The sequence below is a fragment of the Falco biarmicus genome, chromosome 4, assembly GCF_023638135.1.
Source record: "Falco biarmicus isolate bFalBia1 chromosome 4, bFalBia1.pri, whole genome shotgun sequence".
NCBI classification, from domain to species: Eukaryota; Metazoa; Chordata; class Aves; order Falconiformes; family Falconidae; genus Falco; species Falco biarmicus.
The window spans coordinates 18810792-18833483 of NC_079291.1; the positions used below are offsets into that span (position 1 = coordinate 18810792).

At 39.1% G+C, this 22692-nt stretch overlaps 1 protein-coding gene across 5 annotated transcripts; it reads left to right on the forward strand.

The window, feature by feature from the left end:
* The first annotated feature begins 944 nt into the window (after nt 1–944).
* Nucleotides 945–22197, forward strand: HERPUD2 (HERPUD family member 2). Of its 5 annotated transcripts, none has more exons than XM_056335985.1 (9): nt 945–1066; nt 1308–1634; nt 7276–7353; nt 10639–10752; nt 12860–13017; nt 18723–18845; nt 19177–19500; nt 20726–20840; nt 21182–22197. In XM_056335985.1, exons 2-9 carry the CDS (start codon nt 1488–1490, stop codon nt 21341–21343), a joined length of 1221 nt encoding a protein of 406 aa, XP_056191960.1. In that variant the 5' UTR covers nt 945–1066; nt 1308–1487; the 3' UTR covers nt 21344–22197. The 5 variants fall into 5 exon arrangements, with proteins under 5 accessions (XP_056191960.1, XP_056191963.1, XP_056191964.1 ...); XM_056335986.1 differs by having other exon boundaries at nt 964–1108; XM_056335987.1 differs by having other exon boundaries at nt 965–1112.
* Nucleotides 22198–22692: the final 495 nt, after the last annotated feature.

Genomic DNA, 22692 nt, shown 5'->3' on the forward strand with positions numbered 1-22692 from the left:
TTGTTCGTACTCCCGGAGCTTAACAAAAGGGACAATTCTTTGGCATTAAAGGGACACTATGTACCTGACAAATCAGACCTGTCAGAAACCCGCATGCCCTCTGTAGTTACGCACAGCATTTGAAGACTGATGGAAGCATAAGGAAAGCACCGTTTACTGGTTCTTTTCAGGAGACAATGTAAAGCATTTTTTATAAGCATTTTATTATTGAGGCCAACTTTTACTGCCGAGATCTCCAGCAGCAGTAGCATGAACGGAACTTTTCCCTTGTTGTCGTTTTAGCCACCAGTCCTGAGGGATATCCCGTGAAGGATTTTCTCCTCAACAGCTGAAAACCACGTGAAATTATTAGTTTACAGTGATAACCTGGGCCTTCAGAAACTTGTTTAACGGCTGTAAGACAGCTCTCTTGTGCGACAGAAGGCAAAACCGTCTTCCTGCACCTCCATTCCGGTTATAAAGTAGCATTTTCTGAGCTCACAAGGACACCGGGGAGAATACAAGCACTGAGGCGTCCCCACACGGCGGTGACGAGACCAGGCACACAGCGAGTACCGGAGTCTTAATTCTCAATTTATCGTGTCGGCCTTTAGACTGCCCTGCGCACCGCCATCCCCACCCGCCACGGCCCCCGGCTACAGCCGCGGAGCAGGGCGAGGCCGAGCGCTGCCGCCCCCGGGGTTTCCCGACGCCCCCCCCGGCGCACAGTGTCGCTCCACAGCGCCCGCGCCCGGCCCTGCCCACCCAGCCCCTCCCGTTCCGTCCCGTTCCAGCCGCCGCCGGCCCAACGGCGGAGCAGGCCCCGCGCGCCCCAGCCCCCGCCCCGCGCGCTCGCCCCCGCCATTCCGCCCCAGCCCCCGCCCCGCGCGCCCGGGGCGGTGCGCGTGCGCCGTGTCCCCCCGCCCGGGCGGCCCGCGGGCGCCACCCAGCGGCGCGCGCGGGGAGCGGCGGAGGGAGGAGGGACGCGGCCGCGCTTCCGGTCTCCATTTTACGCCAGCGACAGCGGGGCCGGAGGTCGAGGCGGCGCCGCGGGCGGAGGGGCCCAGCCCGGGCGGGCGCGTTCCGGGTACCGGGCCGTCCCCTCCCGTCTCGGTTCCTTCCCTTCTCCGTGGGTGCGGGCGCACCGGGGGGGAGGGGGGAACCGGCCGGTCCGCGGGGGGCGGGGGGGGTGGCGGTTGAGGGTGAGGTGAGGGCGCGCCCGCTGTCCCGGCGGGAGCCCTGTGGCGGTTGTTACCGGAGGGGGGGTGCCGCTGTGTGAGCGCTAAGCCGCCCCTCTTTCTGCTTGCTCCTCCGCGTCTGGCGGGCAGAGCTCGGCCGGTGCCGCCGCCCCGCCCGCGCTGTGAGCGCCAGCACGACCATGGGCTCCCCCGGCCTCCCCCGGAGCGTCGCCCCCGGCCGCTGAGCCCGCCCCGGGCGCCCGGAGCTTCCAGCGGCCTCGTCTCCCAGCGGAGAAGAGCGAGGCGGGGCCGGTCGCCCCTGCTGGCAGCATGGACCAGAGCGTGGTGGATCACCCGGTGACCCTCATCATCAAGGCCCCCAACCAGAAATACACCGACCAGACCATTAACTGCTTTCTGGACTGGACTGTGGGCAAGCTAAAATCTCACCTCTCCAAAGTCTACCCTAGTAAGCCGGTGAGTGCTTGGCCAGCCCTTTGTCTTCTTCTTGTCGGGAAAACTGGCATTGCGGTAACTTGCGGATGGGCGGCCGAGGCTTTCCTTGGGTACTCTGCAAAATAAACAAGAATCCCGCTGCCCAGGAGTTACCCGTGTCAAGGCAGCGCCCGGCTCTCTGCTTTCAGGGAAGTTGGCAACGTAAATAGCTGCGGTTCTGTAGGGTGGCAGAAGATCACAGTGTAGCATCCTGAAAGGCGGTATCACTGAAGGTACTTCTTAATGCTACGTTTCACTCTCTTAGGATCTGGAGTGTAGATATCTCAGTTAAGTGAATTTAAGACTGATTTCTGTAAATGTCAGAGTTCTGTCTAAACCAATTACGATGTGATACATGTAAAGTTACCAACTCTAGTGAATTCACTGAAGTGTGGAATAGATAGATATTTATTCATAATATTATTTGAAACATGCAATTGAGCAATCTCCAGAATTACTTCCCCTTTTTTCTTTTTCCTCTTTCAAAACCCTTTTTTTTTTTTTGTTTTTAGGCTGTGTCGAAAACTCTGCTCTCAGATGTACTGCAAACATATGACAGTTGTGACTGTATTTTGAAATTTAGGATAAAGACCTGTAGCTTTCTTTGTTTCCTGAGGAAAATATGCTTTATTTGTAAATTCTTTTAAGTTCTAAATTTGGCAGTTAAAAAGAGTCTATGAAAAACCATACAGATAATAATAGGAAGATAATACTGCACCTGTTTAGAATGGTGGTCATACAGAACAGTGTACTGGAAATTTTCTTCCAGAAAAACTGTGTAAAGACAGTGACTTTGCCTTCACACTGCAGCAGCATGTGAGGCCTAGACCTTGCTGTAGAAACCAATAGACAAAGATTGCATTTATATTGTAAGTGATTGGTATTCACCTAGTTTGATAGAAGAATTATTGGCATTGATGTTTTGGTTTGGGTTTTTTTTTGGCTGGGGGAGTGTAAAGTAGTAGCTTTGTCTCTCAAAGGTTTCTGCTTTTTGGAGGAGCAAGCAAAGCAGTCAGCAGCTTGGGCTGTGTCACTGGCATGTTGACAGCTGTTAAGCAGTATTTGAGAGTTTGTGGATTTAGTTGTTGCGGTGAGTAATTCTCTGCTGGGAGAGCCTATCTGCTGTGAAAGAAACAAATACGCAACTTGCTGCTTCTTCCTCCTCACTGGAATCTCCTCCTATGACGTATTTGTGTTTAAACACTAGCTTTCTGACTCATGATATTTCTAAATTGGGCTTCTAGGAAGAATCTTTAATGAAGGAGAGATTTTTATATTGCACTGTAGGTTTTAACCAGTAGTAAGTATAATATTACATCTCAGTTTCCTGGAACATCTTTCTTCCAATGAAAACTGATTCCTCAGCTTGCCTCTCGTTATTAAATGACTAGTTCAGAATCCCCAAAATTGTTCTGGGTTAAAGAATGGGAAGTTTCTTTAGTGAAAATTATCTCAATAATTCCAGTTTAATTTGGATTTACTGTACTTGCAATTAAATTAGTAACTGAACACAGTATTTTCATTTCATAGAACCTTTCAAATTAAAGTAGTAAGATGGGAGAGGAGGAGAGGGTTTCATAGGCTGTCTCCTATGTATAGTAAAATTGAAAAGTGTATTTTTCGGCTTGATATGTTTTTGATCTTGAGTGCTAACTGCTTTTTCCAAAATTGTTCTAAGTCTTGTGCTTTCAGGAGCAGCCCCTTCCCCCCCACCCCCCCTTTTTTTTTTTTTTTGTTCTTTGTAAACCAGATGACTGTCAAAAGCTTGTCGATCAAATTTCTACATTCCCTGAATATGATAGGTCCTGGAAATAATTTCTATTACATTGCTATTTTAAGAGTGCAGGAGCAATCAGAACACATGCTCTGTACAGGTGTTGCAGTGTTCTTGAAGTTAGGGGCATAAAATAGAAATCAGTTCTTATCACTGCTATACATAGTCATTCCAGTTGTCATGTGTGACTTTTACCTAATCCTCCTATACGCATCTGTAAATTAGTCTGTTAACTGATGGTAACTGTAAACGTTGTCATTAAACTTACAATTTATTAAGAATATATCTTCAGAAAATGAGGTGGTTAAAATAGGCAAATGAGAAGTTAGGCCTTGAGGCAGTGGTGTTTGTGATTTTTCCAGATTAATTTGTGTAAATGACTTTTAGCTAAAATGAAGTACAGATTCCAAGTATAGGCAGATTTGAATTGGTTTAGTCACTATTAAAGTTGGTATAGTTACTAAAGTCGGTCATTGAATAATCTAAATGGGTTGAAAACAGTATTAGTTTATGGGTCTGTACTAAGGTTCACATTTGTCAGTATTTGTTGCCCCTTACTGGACCAGTTTTTCATAGCTAGAGCGCTGCAGTTAGTGTCCTTAAATCTTTTATGTAAGAAAAGAAAACTTGGAAAATCAACCTGTATGTCTCAATCTAGCAGTTCTTCCCATTCAGTGCATTAACTGCTGCGTTGATTACACCCATAAGCATTCATTTAAAACTGCTGTTTCTCATTTCCTGTAGTACCTGTCTTCTAGCATGTACTTTCCCCACAATTCTCACCAGATGTGGTTGGTTGGATTTTTATGTCCTATTGGAAGAGTGGAGGAGAGGATGAATGACCAAAGTAACAGATATCTTGTAGCTAAGACAGGATAGCTCAGAGATCATGTTTCAAGGGAAGTGGCTTCCTTAGCTTAGGTTTGGCAGTTTTGGTAATGTGCTGGGTGTAGCCAACTTGGACTAAGCATTGCAGATGGGGGTCTTACTTGAAAAATGGAGGGGGGAGAAAAAACACTAGCTGTTGAATTCTTAGTTTTAAATACATACCTTTTAGATCATAATCTAAAGACTGTTTTGCATCTCATTCTAAACTTTAGCTTCTAGAATCTTTTTATCTGGTGCCATGTGCTTGCTTTTGAAAATAGGGCCACTCTAGTGTGTTTTTTTCATCAGTTTAGTGTTTGGGCTAGTAGTGAGCATGCTGTTCCTTGAAGCAGGATGTGTGATAGTGAACCTCCTCTGGCAGAGGGATGAGTTGAATGCCTTTTCTGTTTACTTTGGCATATGTGTGTTTTCACATCTGTCCACTCTTCCATCTGCATTTAAAAAATCCCCACATTTCGGAATTCCCAGATGGCTTTCACCCTGAGAATTGCAAGTGATAATCTTGTAGTGCACAGTTAGGTATTTAAGTTATGTAGGGCGTTTTAAGACCTCATCTTCCCCCATTAATATCTGTAACTTAAGGTGATTAACAGTACTCAGTATATGCATAACCTTTTCTTTTATGGTTTTGTTGGGAGCTGAAATGCATTACTTAAGGCTATGTAGTAGCTTTGAGGGGTCATTTTAATCTAGCAGTTTCTTCTCAGTAAAGTACTCGTATTAAAAAAATTAATTTGTACTACTTGAGTTTGAGAAGGTATTTAATTAGATGGGGTTGAGGGGAGATTCATGTATAAGGTACTGCAGAGAAGAATCTGAATTTGACCATGAGTGGGACAGGCACTATAGCACTCCGTTGCCGTGTTGGATGATGATGCAAAGATTTGGAGTTTGGGTTTTGCTTGTTTTAACTGCTTATCTTCTTTAATTAATCTCCAGATAATCTATCTCAGGACCTAGAAACAAGGTTTCTGGACTTTTCTTCTGGCTCCACTGGTCATTCTAAAGCAGCAAGTTTCTATTTTACAGGAAATCAAAGTTTTCTGTAGTCTTGATGCATGCTGCAAATTCTTGTTTTTTCTAAGAAGGTCTTTCCCAAATAGGAAATCCAAGTAAGCTTGTGTTCTGTCAGCAGCCTGTTCCTGCTTGAAAGGAGCAACTAAAATGGTATAGTTCAAGAAAACTTAGTCTGATATGAGAGACAAGCATTTTTTTGTTGTTTTAAACCTAAGTAGAAATAGTACAGCATTTATATTGAATTTATTGCAGTAGTTTATCCATTGGAGCTGCAGATAACTAGTTCCCTGTGTTGTGAAACATACAAAAATAGTGTATTATGTCACTAATTAAAAATACAGAAAAATGCAGAAGAATATGGAAAATGTTTCTTAAATAGAAGTGATAAACAGTTCTGTACTATATGTGTTAGGTTATGCACTCATTTTTTTAAAAAAGACGTGTGTTTAATCATGATGGCTAGTATGGATTTAGGAAAAACTTTACAACAAAAGCTTTTCAGATTTCATGTGTACTTTTCATAATTATTTGCTTAGAGTATCTATAATTATTTTCTAGTGATATGACCAGATTTCTTCAGGGGGAAAATGTTCTGCAACTTTTCTATGTTTTGCTAATTTATTGGGAAACTGTAAAAGTCTATTGCAAGAAAAAAAAACCCACCTCAAAACTTTTGTGAAAGCTTTTTCTAATTGCAGAGACCTGAATCTTGGGTATTGGTGTCTTACTATTGGGATGAATAAGACTGCAGAGTGGGCAACAGTAGGCTGGGAGAGAAAGAGCAGAGATGTTGTAAGACTAGCTGTTTGCATGATGGGGAAATTCTTCAAATTTTTCATGCTGATAATGCATGTTTGTTCCACTGATGTTAAGCTAGATTTCTTCATTTAGTATTTGCTTATGTTAGTACTTTCTTTCGAGTGATAAATGCTATTGTACTTAGGATGCATGCAGTAGTTAAACTGAACTGATGTAACAGTTGGATTCTCTTTAAAATTTTTCCCATATGCGTGTATATTTAGGAGCATTTTTCAAGCAAAAAATAAAAAGGGAGTTGTTTGTTTATGTAGTTGAAGTATGTTAGTGACCTACTAGTAGTAAGACTACTTAAAACTTTCTGACAGCATAAAGTGAATTGAGTAGGGTTGGGGTTTTGTTTGTTTTGTTTAGCCAAGTAAGCTGCCTATTGCTTCAGTACACTGGACATATTACTGTACACCTGTACCCCAAATTTCATCATTATCTCTTCAGAGTAGACTAGCTAAAAGTTACTACCTTGTGAATAGTGCATCATTTGTTTTTAAAAAATGGAAAATCTTATTTTTGCATTAGAAAGGTATTTTAAAATGTGGGAGTGTAGGACCGGGGGGGGGAAAAAGCTTACCAAATTTTGAAGGCTACCTTAAAATAAATTTTTTGCTGCTTCATGCTTTTTAATGCTTTCCTTGTTTCCTCTTCTGTTTATTTTTGTGGGGTTGGGGGAATGGTAGCAGGGAGTAATAACAGAAATTCCTTGTTGAGAAAGATTTTGTACCCCATTTCTGTGTATTTTAATTATCACTTGATTTTCCTACTGTGTTTTTTTTGTTTGTTTGCCCCAGCCACTTTTCTATCTACTTTTTCAGCAAGTGCCTGGGAATGGGAGCAGGATAAAGAGCAAATCTTTAAAAAGAAAGGAATTTTTGAATATACGCAGTAGTTTTGCTGAGCAGCATTTGCTAATTATGTGGTGTTAATCGTTATAGCACTCTTGCTGAGTGCGTAATAGCAGAATTCTTTCAGAATTTATTTGTGAGTTGGACGTGTGAATTCTCTGAAATGTTTTTAAGGCGCTCTGTTGGTGGTTGGAATCATAAGGAATTTTCATGCCTGCAAATGTTCCTGCTGTACAGATATACAGCTGGAGATAAAAAGCTAAATTCCTTTCTTTGTCCCATCTCCTAGTCTACAAAGGATCAGAGACTGGTGTATTCTGGCAGACTGCTTCCTGATCATCTGCAGCTGAAAGATGTTCTCAGAAAAGTAAGCTTTATATCAACACCATATGATATTTGATCAGCCCCCCCTTTTTGGGAAATAGGAATTTGATGCGTTGTTTAGCTTCAAGTTTTCATTGTTGTATTGACAGATGTAACCATATAATGTTGATACGTTCTGGAAAATGTACTTTCAAGTATCCCATGTATGTAAGATTATGATGCTTGTGGATTGAGGCATGCTTCCAAATGGGTGGGAGAGCAAGTAGGCTACATAAGTCATAAACAAGGGATATGTAGTTTAGAGACAGCTCCTGCTACAACATAAATGGAATTTGTTGGTTTGGGACATAATTTCATTTCTTGTACGTACATAATTCCAAGAACTTACATTAAAATGGCACTTGTGTAAGCAAATTAAGGGTAATATATTTATATGCAAAACCAGAATTCTAAATTCCTGAATGGTTTTGCTGGGAAAGCTATTTGTTACCCTGGTTTTATTTGTCATCTCTTAACTGTTCCTAATGATACTTGAAAGTTTGTTTTGTTCTGAAGAGGTTTATTTTTTTTTTTTTAATTCTGCTGGTTCATCTTGAAAAAAGTAATTTTACTAATCTAACTTTAGATTCTTCAGTCAACATTTAAATAAAATCAAAATCCTGTATACATGCGACATATCATGTAGGAAATCTTGAAGTAAATGCACTTTATTCTCAAATTGCTACAAATAGTTTGGATTGATGCTACCATGTAATAGGGACTTCATTAAGTTCGTAAAGTTCCTGAAGATGTGTAGAATAAGGTAATATTTAGGGCAGATTAAAAAGAACTTTGCTTCAATTTTGATGGCAACAGAAAACATAATGCATTATGTTGAGTAGTCTTTCAGCTCCTTGTAAGTAGATGAGGGTGCATCAGTAGCTATAGTTGGAAAATACTTTAGGTCATTAAACAATTACACAGTTCTTAATCCTATGAAATAGGTAAACTCTGTTATACAGTACCAGGGTGTTGATGATGATACTTTTTTGTAACATACTGAGGTAAAAATCAATGTATAGACTGCAAGAGCAGGTGGGTTACATTTTAATATGTAGTATGGAGGAAAGTTTCTAAAGGAGAATAATGCTTTAGTGAAAGTAAGCAACCAAACTTCAGTTTTAAGTATGGAAAAACTGATGCAGAGGAATCGTGACTCTCTGTTGTTACTTCATAATCTTCATTCTGAAATGATTTTGTTACATTGGATTTAACTGTTAACCAAAAATGATTGAAACTTACTATATATAGGTTTACTACAAAAGTGGAGCTGGAGTACTGCCAACCAGTATATATCCTGTACCAATTAAAAAATTAAAAAAAAGTATTTATATAACTTACCTCCAAGCTTAGTTTTGCTGGTTGAGGACAAAATGAAACCTGGATCCCTTGAATTCACTTGGCCTGCTTAGAGCAGACTAGTTTTAGGAAGCACGCTTTCAGACCTTACTTGTGTACTAGAGCAGAAACTTTTCCTAACTAATGTCTTCCTTCAGAATACAGGAGCTATATTTGACTTTAAAGGCATTTTAGTAGCTATAGGCCTTGGGTTTAGTTAAATTCACTGACTTTAAAAACATAATCATCGGTCTTAAGCACAAAGTTAAAAATTTGTGTTGGAACAAGAGGAGTCTTTTGTGCTCAAGGTTTTAAGAGCTTTTGGAAAAAAGATATGATTACTCTTTAAGTTCAGTCACATTCTCTGCCACGTTCTTCCCACTTGATTAGCTATAAATTCCTAATATCTGAGGTTTTACTAAATCTCTTGATTTAGCTTTGTGATACTTGCTCATTGATACTGAGAGGTGTCATTTTGCCGACGTAAAATACGTTGAGGCTATAATTTGTGGCACTCTTCAGGCACAGTGATGTTCAATGTGTTATGTATAAATAGAAATATATTGAACTGTCACATTGAATAAAGCTGTACACTGTAAGCTTAAAAGAAGTTTAACTTCCTTTCCCTTTCCAAGTGGCATAAGTTCTCACCTAGGAAGAAGGTAACTGGTTAGGTTAAAGGCTTTTGATGTGGTCAGAACACTGATTGCCTGTGTGCAGTGCTCTCTGATCATTGCTTACTATCACCATCTGGTAAGAAATTACACTTAATGTAATAGGCTGTGCTTGGGGCTAGAAACTGGTATGTGTGTAGGAGTTCAAATGAATGTGGATATGGATAGGCTATGCTAGCAGTAATGCACACTGGTGTATAAAAGCAGTTATTCAGTCTTCTTTATTCCTAAAGGTTAAAACTTAAAAGTGAATAAACCTATGTGTCTTAAGTTTCTTAGTAGGTTTAAAAAAAAAACTCCAAACCTGGTATTTCTAAATGTCATCTCATGAAAAACTGCAGCTTGACTGCATCACGCTGATTTCAGAAGAGGACTAGGTGGCTTTTGTGGCTTTTCTTTAAAATTTGGTTGCTGAGGAAGCTGTCATGTGCAACTTTACGGTCGTAGCTGCTCTTGTTGCTATGGCTGTATGAGCTTCAGGCATGCTGGTGTAACGGGGTGTCTTCATTTGGTACAGGGCAAGAGCTTCAGATTGAAGTTGTTGTGGCGTCCATGTTAGTGTGTTGTGGGGCAGCATATTCATGAAGAATTGGCATGGGCTGATTACTTGCATGCTGACATGGCTTCAAGTGATGCCACTGACTTGCTTCCTTAATTTCATATATTTAGGAGTACTCGGGTCCCATCTAGTACTTTGAATAGCGTTGCCTGAGTGTGGAATATCTGCAGGTTAGACTTGAGCCAGGCTTAGGCTGGAGTGAGGTGGAGGCAATGGCTGATACTTTTTTTTTTTTTTTCTTTTGTCTTGGTTGGCTTGTGGAACTCCAGTGCCTACATTTTTCATTTACCCTGATGCCTTTATTGAATAACACTCTTCGTTAGATCTCAGTGCAAATGTAAGCATTCTTAACTTTAGGAAACAGAGCCCTGTAAAAGGTTTGAGATTTTTCCAAAATAAAGTCAAAGCTTGTGATAGACTACCTCATGTTTCTCTGTGTGGTCCTCCATTGGTTCCGCTATACTGCGGTTCTAGGGAAAATTGGGAGTAAGTGAATGTTCAATATGTTCTTGCGGACAGCTGCTAAGAAAGCACAAGTTGTGAAACAGTAGGTTTCTCTTGTGCTAGGCTCAAGTTTTGTTTTATGGTCTCTTCATTTTGTATAATGTTTCTTTACTGATTGCAAATGCAACTTTGAAAGTGGATATTTAAAGATGGCTTTTGCTTGTAAATGTTTCAAATATTGTTGCTTTAGCTTTTCAATTTCTTTAATTTTTAGCAAGATGAATATCATATGGTTCATCTGGTATGTACTTCCCGGACACCCCCAAGTTCTCCAAAACCCAGCACCAGTAGAGAAGGTCACGGAGCTTCAACCTCCAGCAGTAGCTCAGTGAGTTTTTTTTTTGTTTCATACATAGGATGTGAATTTCCTCTACACTGAGGAAGGTTTCCAAGACTTAACTCTTAAAATTTGACTGTAAAATAGTGTGGTGAAGGTTGAGCATGCCATATGAGTTTGTACAATTAGACTTTATTATTTAAGGGTGCCACTTTATTTAAACAAAGATGACCTTTTTTAAAAATTGTAACAATTGTGTTTATTAGATGATAAAGCACTTTTTCTAAACTCTTCTTTTTCACACTTCATTGAAAAGTAAATTTTCCTTTCCATATTGCTGTGTCTTTGGCAGAAATTGAGCAGTGTATTCAGTTGAAAAAAACACCCAAACCAAAAAAAACCCCAACAAAACAATGAACACTAAACTAAGTTCTGATTTACTTTGTGTACCCCTGAAGAGAGACCAGTCAAATTAGTGCCCTTGTGAGACAGACAGGGGCAGCCTGGCCAGTGTTCATTCTGCTTGACAGGAATTGGCCAGTATTTATGCAATTAGCTTCAAGGTAGTTGTAGTGTCTGTAAGACAGAAGTAAAAAGTGTTCTTAAGCTTTTATTAAAGGTGTTCACAAAACACTTTTGTTTAGGGTGTTTTGAGTGTTTTCCTCTTCACGCCCTGCAAAAATGATGTTCTTTGGTTGTACTCGGTTTTGACAGTAGTGCAGTAAATGTTTCTGTTGATGACTTAGTTGTCATTACCAACTCCAGAAAAAGCCAAGAGAATTACAGTAGTATCACTAAGCGACCCTTGAAGGTTAGTCAGAAAGGAATGTGTACATAATACCATTGTAGGTACTTTTCATCTGTGGTGTGTTGATTATCAGCATATGGGAAATACCCTTCCAGTAATAAGCTGTCTGTCTTCATTCTTTTGTTGATAGCATATTGCTTCAGACTGCTACGTGACAGTCAGAAACACAAGCAGTTTAAGTGATAGTAGAGAGTGGACAATGGTTAAGTCATCTTTTCAAAGGCTGTATTTAATATCTCTATTTGCAAGCAGGACACAGGGGGCCACCTTTGTTTTATTGTTTTATTGCTATGTAGATCAGTTGTAAATATTGTATTTACATGACTGTATTAATGACTGCTTAAAGCAGTCAGTATACCCAGTGTTAGGTTCGTAATACTTTGAATGGAGCAACCTAAACCCAAATCTTGAATGGCCTTTATTCTTCCTTTTTTTTTTTTTTGTTTCCTCCCCACTGTCTAGTGGTAGGTTTTTCTTGTTTTCCTTTGTAGGGGGAAATGTGCTAGTGATGTCTTAAGTAACTGCACCTCTTCGCTTCCTGAGTTGTCAAAAGTTGAAGAGGAGTTTCTACTGAGTAAACATTACAGTAATGCTTAGCAACAGATCTTGGGGATTTATTTAAACTAAAATAATGCATCTCAATGGCCAAATTGCAGTCTAGTTACGGTCACAAATAATCTAGTACAGTCAGCTGTTAAATATTAAGCTGTTAACCCTGTTCCAGGGTTAATTATTGATCTTGGAAAGCATTGAAGGTCTGACCATGCTGGTTTTAGGTGTGGTTTTGGGAGCCTAAGCAGTTCCTAGCTATTTCCCTATTCCTACCCCCTGCCCCCTCCCAGCAGTGAGCGCAGCAGTTTGTATTGGGCAACTGGCACAGTGAAGAGGATGATGAGTAGAAGGGGAAACTGAAGGACAGAGGAATGATATTTTAAGTCACTGCAGACACTGTTGTCTCCGAATATAAAGTCATATCCTGAGGTTACTTTTGTTAATGATAGCTACTAGAATTTTTGTTGCTGCTAAATATTCTTTTTATTTAAGCTTTAGTTTGGTTCAGCTTTTTGAAACTGATTCCAAGTGACTTGTGGTTTTCTCTGGGACCTATCAAGTGTTGAGTCTTTCTGAAAACTTCACTACTTTTTATATGTGCACCTGAGTGCAATTTTGAATTTCTGCTTTTACTAAAGGCTTGCCAGAACCAATAAAACCCCAGAAGACCTGCCTGGTGCTTATATTCTCAGTAAAACTTGTGACAAAACATGAAAGCAAATAGTTTTTTAAGGCACAGTTGTAAATCATGTAACTGTGGCAAAAAGATCCCCAACCTCAACTATATTTGTTTTTAAGAATTTAGACCATTCTGGATCAACTGCTGCCTCACCCACAAACCAAGAACCTTCATCTACATCTTTGAACACTAGTGCAGATGGAGTGAGGCATCGTAATCTTCCACAAGCACAAAGCAATCCTATACCAAGCCACCAGTTCCCTTATTTAATGCAAGGGTAAGTGAGATTGAAGCAATTCTCAGTTCTTTGATACTCTTTAAAGTACTTTAAATGTTCAGGTACAAATATGTTTGTTTCACTGTCTGTAAAATTATTTGGCTAGTTCATCTTGAAGTGTTTTACGTTAGAAACATTTTGCATATGAACATTAATGTTTTTAGCTAGGACTCTGTCAAAGAGTAAGTGTTCTTAGTGCACCCTTCAGGCTGTGTTTTGTTTGGTTTTTTTTCTTCATGCTTTCTGCCCTCAAAGTGCAGCTTGTAATACTATCTACTGGATATAGTTGGTAATGTGGTTGATAAAATTATTGCTTCTGATTGCTTTTTCTAGTCCTTTATTGTAATTAATTGTAATTGAAGTCAGCACTAAATTTTTACCAGAGTATGATGGTTCTTAGTTCTTAACACAAAGGAGATGTAACTCTTTACTTCTCCATATTGGATTCAACTGCATAAATGATGAGGTGTTTGAGTACATGTATGTACTTGTCTATCTGCAACAATTTTAAAATATTTTCATACATACTAATGAAATGTAACTAGTGTACAATTCTAGAGCAGATCTGTTATTACATGACTTCCAAAATTTTTTTCTTAAAAAGCAGCTTTAGCAATTTTTAACCCACATGACCTTTGCAGCTTCTTAAAGGTTTTTTTGTTTTGTATTCTTCCAAGGGGAAAATGGGAGGATAGTGCATTCTGAGATAATACCTCTCATTTCCTCAGGGAACACTTTAAAGATTTCTTTCTGGCAAGGCATTCTCCCAGTACTGCATAGATTCTAGAGATTTTCTTTGGAGAATGTTTAAACAAAACTGTGGACCTGTGAACAGCGAAAATTCTTTCTGTCACTGGAAAGAAAACAGATATCAAGAACTTGTTGAAAACTTAGTAGTTTCAGTTCAATTTACATGCTTTCTTGTTGAGTTAGCCTAGACTTAACTAGTCTTACTAGTTTTAATCCTGAATTCCTTCAAGTCCTTTTTATTTTTGTATCTGAAATGTTCTGTCAAGGAAAAAACCTGCCTTCGCAATGGGTGGAGCACTTGGGTTATCCTGACTGCGTGCATCTTCGCAGAAGTGGTTTTGCTTGTCTTTGTGACAAAAGCTAGGTGACAGTAAGTTGACTGTCAAGACTGCTGTTTGGTGTAACGTAGATTAATTCTGGAAGCAATTTATTCTGTGGTGCAAATTACTAATCTGTAAGAAGTTTTAATGTTTTTCTAATTAGCTTTTCATGTAAACAGAGTGAGTTTTTTGTCAGTATGCATGGTGAATTGAATAGGTGAAGGAACTTCAAAAAGGCAACAGAACCATTGGTCAGTCTTCTAGCTGAAATAATTCCATTAAAATACAGCGGGAATCGTGAATTTGAAAGACTTTACTGTGTTTGAAAGAGAAACTTAAACATAAAAATTCCAAGTCTGCGTCTGTATTAGCAAGTAATGTGGATCGAGAGGAGTGGATCTGTAGACTGAAAGAGATGCTGAAAACCTGACATCAACACTGCACATATTTCAGGGGTTTCAGTCTTATTTGGGCTACCTCTAGCTTGGTCACCAGGAATAGGTGCCTATTTGTGGCTAAGGTGCATTAGCAGTGCGCCTAAATTGCATCCTTTAATTTAGTGTAATCCAAAAGGAATCCAGATGGTGATCCAAGAGCATTCTGTGATGCAAACAAAACTGTAGTAAGAGGAAGTGACTGGAGATTTGCTTCAGAAGTGCATTCGTGATCTGAACAGAAATGCCAAAATAAATGAACCCTAAATAATCTTAGGCCCTTTTTATAAAAGTAATTTAATGGAATGCTGTCAGAACTTAAGGTAGATCTTTTTCAACTGCTGGGTACCGTGGTGCTCTGCTCAACTCCAAATAGTGTATGCCAGGACCTGCTGTAGTCTGCTGTCTTGAGGAAACCCTTTTTAATGCTTTTAGTGATCTTCTCAGATGTATCTGGTTTTGCTTCAGACAGCTGCTGCTTGTATTCCAGCAATAAGAAATGCCTTCTGTGTTTTAGCTGCTCTCTTAAACGTCATTTGGGGCAAAGAAATCCAGCTTTAGTGTAATTTATACAGGGACTGAGGCTTGTTAGGAACAGTGAATATTTGTAGCTGGAATCTGTGTGACTTTTTCTTCCTGTTTCATGACCAGACCCACTTAATCTAGCTGCATGATAGGCTGTACTGATGGGCAAAAGGTCTTCAGATGTTTGAAAACACATGTGAGGGTCAGTTTTCTTCAGTGTTTTGCAACACTTAATTTCATTAATGAACTTGTACAAATAACCACCTAACATTCGTGTTACTTATGGTTTTGATTGTTTCTCAGTTGCTGATAGAAAGCCTTAGTATGCAAGTTGAGTATCTTTTGGGAAAACAGCTCATTCAGATTGCTAAAATGTTGTAGAGAAAGCAACTTAAAACTTTCTGTTGCTTTTGAGCTGTTGTACATGCTATTTTCTAAAAACCTAGACTTGAGGTGGGACTGAGCAAATAGCTTGTATCTACCAAGTTAGTCTTTTGAAGTGGAGAGCAAGTGCAGCATTGCCTGCTCCTGCGGACTTAGTCATGGATCAGGGCCCCATTGTGCTACGCAGCTACAGACAGAACAGGTGGGCTCAGTCCTGAAACGGCTTGCATTTCAGATTGGAGGGTACTTGGAAGCTGTAAACAGACAAGGAACATCAAGGCCGTGAGATTATTTGTCAAGTGTGGGCAGCCTATCTAGTGAAATGTTTTTGTATTGTGTGTATATAGTACTGCTTGAAAGTGAACAACAAAATGACATATGACAGCACACAGTATGTTCTACCACGTAAATACCTTGCTTCTTCAGTAGCCTTGTCTTGCAGTATTTTTTTCTTAAGGTAGCAAATAACATAGTGGAGGATATTGAAATGTCACTTGACGTTGATATCTCAGACTCATGAGATGAACCCTAAATGAGATGTCTTTTTGGGTCAAGGTCACTAAACAAATGCAGTTGTAGTCAGTGATGCAGATGACAGAGATTGGGCTTTTAAGTCTGAATTAAAAGGCCTTACTTTTCCGCTAGGGGTGAGCAGTGTCTTCATGATGACACTAGCTAACTAGTCTGACTTTATCCTCAAATTGAATCCCAGTTTAGGTGTCTTCTATAGACCAGAAGTAATAAGGGTGAGCTTTCTAGCCATTTAAGGGCTAGCATGCCTCTTTCAGAATATTCTGAAGCTGCCTCTACCATTTGAATCTTAAAAAGTTTTCTGACTTACCTAACTGCTCTTCTGCAGTCTGCTGTGCTTTGTTCTCCAGTCCTGGAATGCCTGTGACTATCCAGTTTGTTTCTCTGCTCTTGTGCTGTTGCTGCCATTCTTTTGAAATACTTTGCTTCCTGCCTCTTCCTCCTCCCTTTGGAAAAAGAGGAGAAAGCATGTGCTACTTCCCTTTTTCTTCTAACAGCAAGACGGCTTGCTTTGCTGAGAAGAGCCTCTTCCTTTGGAGAGGTTCTCACTGAAATACATACTTTTTGTTTGGAGTTGTTCCTGAATTTCATAAGCTAACTTAATACCCTAGCAGCTGGAATAGCTGTGTAATTGACAGCAACTGTGTTGTTCTGATTTTTGATGAGCAAACAAAATACTGCTGTGCTATTTGGCATTGTGAGCCAGAAGCCAGTTCTTAAATGTTGGTGTCTTATTTTTTTCTCATTAATGGAGTGAGATCTTGAACAGGTGTGTTGTGCTTCTCAAAAAGTCACATCTAGAAAAGCCGTGGGGGAAAAAACCACAACCAGCAACAATAACAACCCCCCCCACCAAAATATTTAAATGGGAAAGGAAAGAACATGATGCAACTGAAACCTTTTCTAGTTTGTCTTGGTTGACTGGTTTCTTAATCTACATCAAGAAAGCAACTTTTGAAAGAGTTTGGAGGAAAGTAGGGGTTTAAATCCTGCAATATTTGTAAAAGTTGTGCCAATAGCTCTCCCTCACAGATACAAGGCCTCTCAGCTTTGTTGAGCTCATCTTAGCGGTTTCAAAGAAGAACCCTAGAATCTGTAACTGATGAGAAAAAAATTGGTGAATTTCTGCAGGACTTGGGCAAGTTTAGTAGCATTGCTTATTGGTGACTGAGCTGGAGAAATAGGTGTCGTCGAACAGAGAGTGGTCCTGTCTGTTCACATCCCCATGTAATGTTCTACTTGCTTGAAATTGAGACATTGCTCAGTGATTTGTCACACCAAGTGCTTAATGACACCCATGTAGAATATTTGAATCATCTTTACATTTCGAGGGTCAGATGTTTTGTGAGGTTCAGTGTTCTGTTAACTTTGGAGGAGTTTTACTTCTCTAAGTGTTTGCCAGTTCAGGGGTTAGAACAACATGTTCTTAAACCTTGTAGTTAAAAAGATAAAAGCGTGATTGATGGTTTTTCAATAGCAGATGGACAGCTTTGCTGTTTGAATGTGTTAATTATGCATAAATAAGTAGCATCAGCAGGGCTGCCCATTCACCCTTGCAATTTTTGAAAGAAACCTAGAGTATTACCTGTGATTATCTTAGTTTGTATGTGGTATCAGGAAAGTAACTTTTGCTTCCCTGCCCTCCTCCTGCCCCCAGCCCCAAACTATTATAAAAGCAGGTTATGACTAAATACAAACAGTTTTAGCAGAGGTCATGGAGTTGCATGGCAGGCTCTTGTCCAGAATTATAGTGAAATACTTATTCATGTGTAACATGGAAAAAAAGATTTTAATGTCTTCCATCTTTCTGGGCATGTCTTGTATATCTGAATGCCTGGTAGACTAATGAAATCTCTTGATGATATCTTTGCAGGGAGTGCCTTACTTAGGGAACAGCTGTAGTCTGCAGTGCAATTACAGCAGTCTCAGCTTTTGCTACCTGCAGTCTGAATAAGCTTTTCTTCATGCTTTATACTCTCATGCTGTCCTGAAAGATGTCCTGGTTTACTGCAGTTCACTACATCAAAATCTTTGGGGAAAGAGTTGGAAATCTTGCCAAAACATGCTATATGCTCTAGGAGGTAAGAGAGGCTAAGAAGTTTAAAAGCAGACAAAACCAAACCTAAAACTTACATATAGGAGCTTTATCTCTCTTGCATGTGAACCAGAGTTAAAAGCCCATAGGGAGGAGAATCAAAATATGCTCAAAATATTGATGGGGGGTGGGGGAGTAAATAATTTACAATGTTCTTAGTTGCAATCTTCAGAAGCTATTGCCTTTGCTCATGTTCATTTCTTCTTGTCTTTGATCACAGTGGTATTTCAGGTATTGCTTCTAAAAGAAAGCTGTAGAAGATAGTAAGGTTTCCCTTTACAGCTTCTGCAGCACCTAAGGGTGACCTCTGAACTTGAAAGGAATTGTATGGAAGAATTTCTCCCGTTATAAACAATTAAAAAAAAAATTCAACATGGTTTTGTCCCAGAGGTGCAGCCAGTGACAGATTTCTAAGTAGAAAAAACATAAATCCTCTTTCTGTAGAAATAACTTTGCTTATTAATTTGTTGTATGAAAGTACAGTGCTTTTTTGGAATGGGTTGGATGTTCTCGCTACCTGTTGTTTCAGTGTCATTTCAGTGCATTATTGTAGCGGGACAAATGAGAAGAAAAATGCTACTTTAATTGTTTGGTTTTTTTTAATATTTAGGGCATTTTATAAATGTGGCAGTTTAGAACTGAGTGTTTTTCTTTAACCTTTTCTAGCAATATAGGCAGCCAATTTCCAGGCCAAGGTGTTCCTGCTGGATTTTCTATGTATCCTGCATTCAGTCCCTTACAGATGATCTGGTGGCAACAAATGTATGCACGTCAGTACTACATGCAATAGTAAGTCTGCATTATCTTGGGTAGTACTGAGTTACACTAATGAAAGGAAGATATTAAAAAACTTAAATATTGTGTGCAGGATCAAAATTTATGTGTTTATTTTGTCTGGATATGCTGTTTTACACTCAATTTTGTCCAGCAAATTAGGAAATCTAGTTTTGGATTGGAATTAATACACATCAAAACAAACTGCATTTTCCTTTAAAGCTTTACTTATTAATGTATTACATCTGAAATTTTGTTTTTATTAGTGTAGAAAAAAAGACAAGAAAAGGCTTAGGAATTTTGGTGCATGTTTTTTGACAAACCAGTTTTATGTTTAAATTTTTAGCCAAGCTGCTGTTTCAGCCCAAGTGACTTCCAGCTCTGAGCCAGTGAGATCTGCAGTTGCCCAGGCTGTAAATTCAGAACACGCTCCTGCAAATGAGCCTGCAGCAGTGCCAAATGTAGCCGTCCAGGAAAACAGGCCTGTAAACCCAAATGTTCAGATGAATGCACAGGGTGGCCCAGTAGTGAATGAGGAGGACTTCAACCGGGACTGGCTGGACTGGATGTACACGTTCTCTAGAGCAGCGATTCTTCTGAGCATTGTATACTTCTATTCTTCTTTCAGTCGATTTGTCATGGTAATGGGAGCCATGCTGCTGGTTTATTTGTGAGTACAACGGTTGAGTACAGCTGCAGGTCTGAAATGTGGAGTATGGTGCTAACGTATAATCAATTTAAACTGAGAAATTACCCAAATGCAGAAGTTCAGGCACTGCTCCTTTACAGTATGATGTATGTGTTTTGTTTTGTTGGGTTTTTTTTTTAAATATTCAAACAAGTACAGAAGCTGACATAAAAATTGGATTCTCATAACACTTTTACAGTAAGTTGGATACCACTTACACCCGAAACACAGTGCTCCTAAATATTGGTGATATTAACAGACCAGTATTACAGAAAAATAGAATTTTGGACTGGAAATTTAAAAGTGGGGCTGACGAAAGGGAAGTTCATGGAAGTCAAACATCTGCTCGACCTAAACATAAAACTCTTACCACTTGGATATAAAAGGAAAATCACAGAGCTAAGATAAGTTATTTTTGAAAAATGAATTAGGGGATTTGTGCGTGAGTTGTTAGGTAGAGTTAAGGTAGTTCTGCTGTAATGGTGAGTACCAGATCTGGTAGAATTGCAGGGACCTAAATATTTTTTTTACAATATATCATAAAGACTTAAGCACTCTGTTATTAAGAAATACCAGTACAGTTGTCATCCCATATATAAAAATAGTTCAGTGATGTAAATAGAAATGGAAATCAGCAGTAATGCTTGATATTTTGAACTGATGTCATTCATTGAGAATTTCATTATGTTGTAGTCTCAGTCCTCGCAAGGACTGTTCTGTTTCTCATGCACATGTGATAGTTGAAATCAGAGTATAGACACTTGAAAGTTTATTTACAACGGTAACATGGTTCAAGCCTTAGCTGAAACTTACATTCTCTTTTTCCAGAGAAAATAAACTTTAAAGTATGAAAACTAAGGCTCTCTGAAAATTAATATAACTTAAGTACCTAAATTTGGGGAGGAGACCCAACAAAAGTATTCTGCGTATTTAATCACCTAATCATGGTAAATTAATAATCTTCTGGGACAGAGGGCTATGAACAGCACTTATGAAACTTAAAAGAACAGCTCTTTAGCAAGACTCTTCTTAATCCAGATGTCAAAGAATAGCCATTTGATCTAGAAGTAAGACTTACAGAAAAATATGCATACCTTCATTCATTTCAAAGTACTTGAAGAATTCGCTACGGTAGTTCACTAAAGCAGAAAAATCTTTTTGTTCCTTTCAAAAGAGAGGTTTTCAGCTGTTCTGTTTTCTTACATAGGCACCAAGCTGGATGGTTCCCCTTTAGACAAGAGGGAGGCCAACAACAGGCAGCCAATAATGTGGAAGTGAACCGTGATGGCCAGCATGCAAATAATCCGGATCTTGAAGAGATGGTAAGTAAGAGCAGACATGTCTTTTGAGACGCCTATGTATTATACTGCAAAGCATGCTGTAATGCCTGGACAAAAAGTCAACTTTTATGAAACATAGCCAGCTTAATCAGAGAGCTTTCAGTATTGTCCTCAGTGTTTAAATTCTGCTGCTTAAATTCTGTATTTTTCTAGTCTGACAATTACTGATTGGCTCTACTTCAGTCACAGACTTTCTTCGTGCTAGTTACTCGTCAGGAGGTTGTTCTCAGAGAAGTTACTTAATGTAGGAAGATACTGCTGGTTACCTTATGTCAAGGCTCTGAAAAGCGGCAGTTGAATGGCTTCAATTTCTGTTTTTAAAGGAACGACTTATGGATGATGGGATTGATGAAGACAGCGGAGAAGATGCAGGTGAAGATGCCAATACAGAGCAGCAGCCTGGATTTATGGCTTCTGCTTGGTCCTTTATCACAACCTTCTTCACATCACTCATCCCGGAAGGGCCTCCACAGGTTGGCAATTAAAAATGGAAAAGGAACTGTGTCAGGCAGCCTCAGTAGCCATACATAGAAGTGGAGCAGATTCTAGAGTGTGTTTTAAATACAGTGCAATTTCTGAAACTCTATAATGTTACCTTTTTGATTATGGTGTACAAAAATGTGTATTTTTTTCGGCTTTCTCATGCATTGAACATTTTAAGCACAAGTGGACTACTAAATGCTTTCTTTAAGATTCTTCTTTTTCTGAAGAATAAAATGTAAAGATATTGGTCTTCCATGTTTTATTTTAATTTCATATGTGTATTATACGGAGGCAAAAAGCTTGTACTTAAGCTGCACCATTACATCTTTAAAGAGCTGTTAAAAGTAGAAATGTTGATGGACCTTTCCAAATGCTATCTATTCATCTGAATATCATTAATGTATCATGCCAGTTTTATGCAGGGTATGAATTACGGCTTGAGATTAGGAGTTTACATCATTCCTGAAAGAATGCTGTGAACACAAGGATTACGTGTTAATGGCATATTGTCTTCACACCACAAAATCCTAAGCCTCTTACACATTTAGAAAGGTAAAAGCCTTCTCTTGAGGCTATACTGAAGTTCATTAAAGTCGAAGATGTTTGACAGCTCTTCAAAGACAATTGACAGTGATGGGATAAACCTTAAATGTTTGATACATACAGTACTTTTTAAGAAAAATATAGCTGTACCGGGGAAAACCATGTACATTAGGGTTTTTTAATAAAAATTGTTACGGTAACTCTTTTGGATGTTTGTATGCATACTTGAATGCAAACAGCTAAATAGTGCATCATTAAGGATGAAAAATATGATGATTTGAGTGGAATAAAGTTGTTATGGTGGCATTACTGATATTGACTGAAGTGGTGTGTTTGTAGCAGCACATACACAGTTGCGGGTGTGATCTGAACAGCAGGATATTGGTATTCTTAATTAACCCAATTAAAACTAAGAAAAGGAAGATTGTACATGAGGTAATAGCACAGTGCTACTGTCAGGCTTTTGGCTGCTTTCTTTAGATTTTAGTAATAGTCAAAAGTTATATTTGGTTTTGTTCCTAATTGTGAAGTTACCGTGTGCTATCTAACTTAGAATCTTTGCAGTCATTTTTCCTACAACCAAGAGAAAGCCTGTCCAACTTCCTAATTTCCAGATAACAGGTCAAAACTTTTAAATAGGTCTGAACAAGTGAGAAATAGGGGGTTTATATTTTGCTTGTTCATGACTGCTGAAGCTATGCAGCGAAGTTTTGAAACTTAAAAAATTTTCTTTGGGTTTATACTCTGAATTATCTATCAGGATTTCTAGGCCTTATTGAAAGTTGACTCAATTGGAAAAAATAGATTT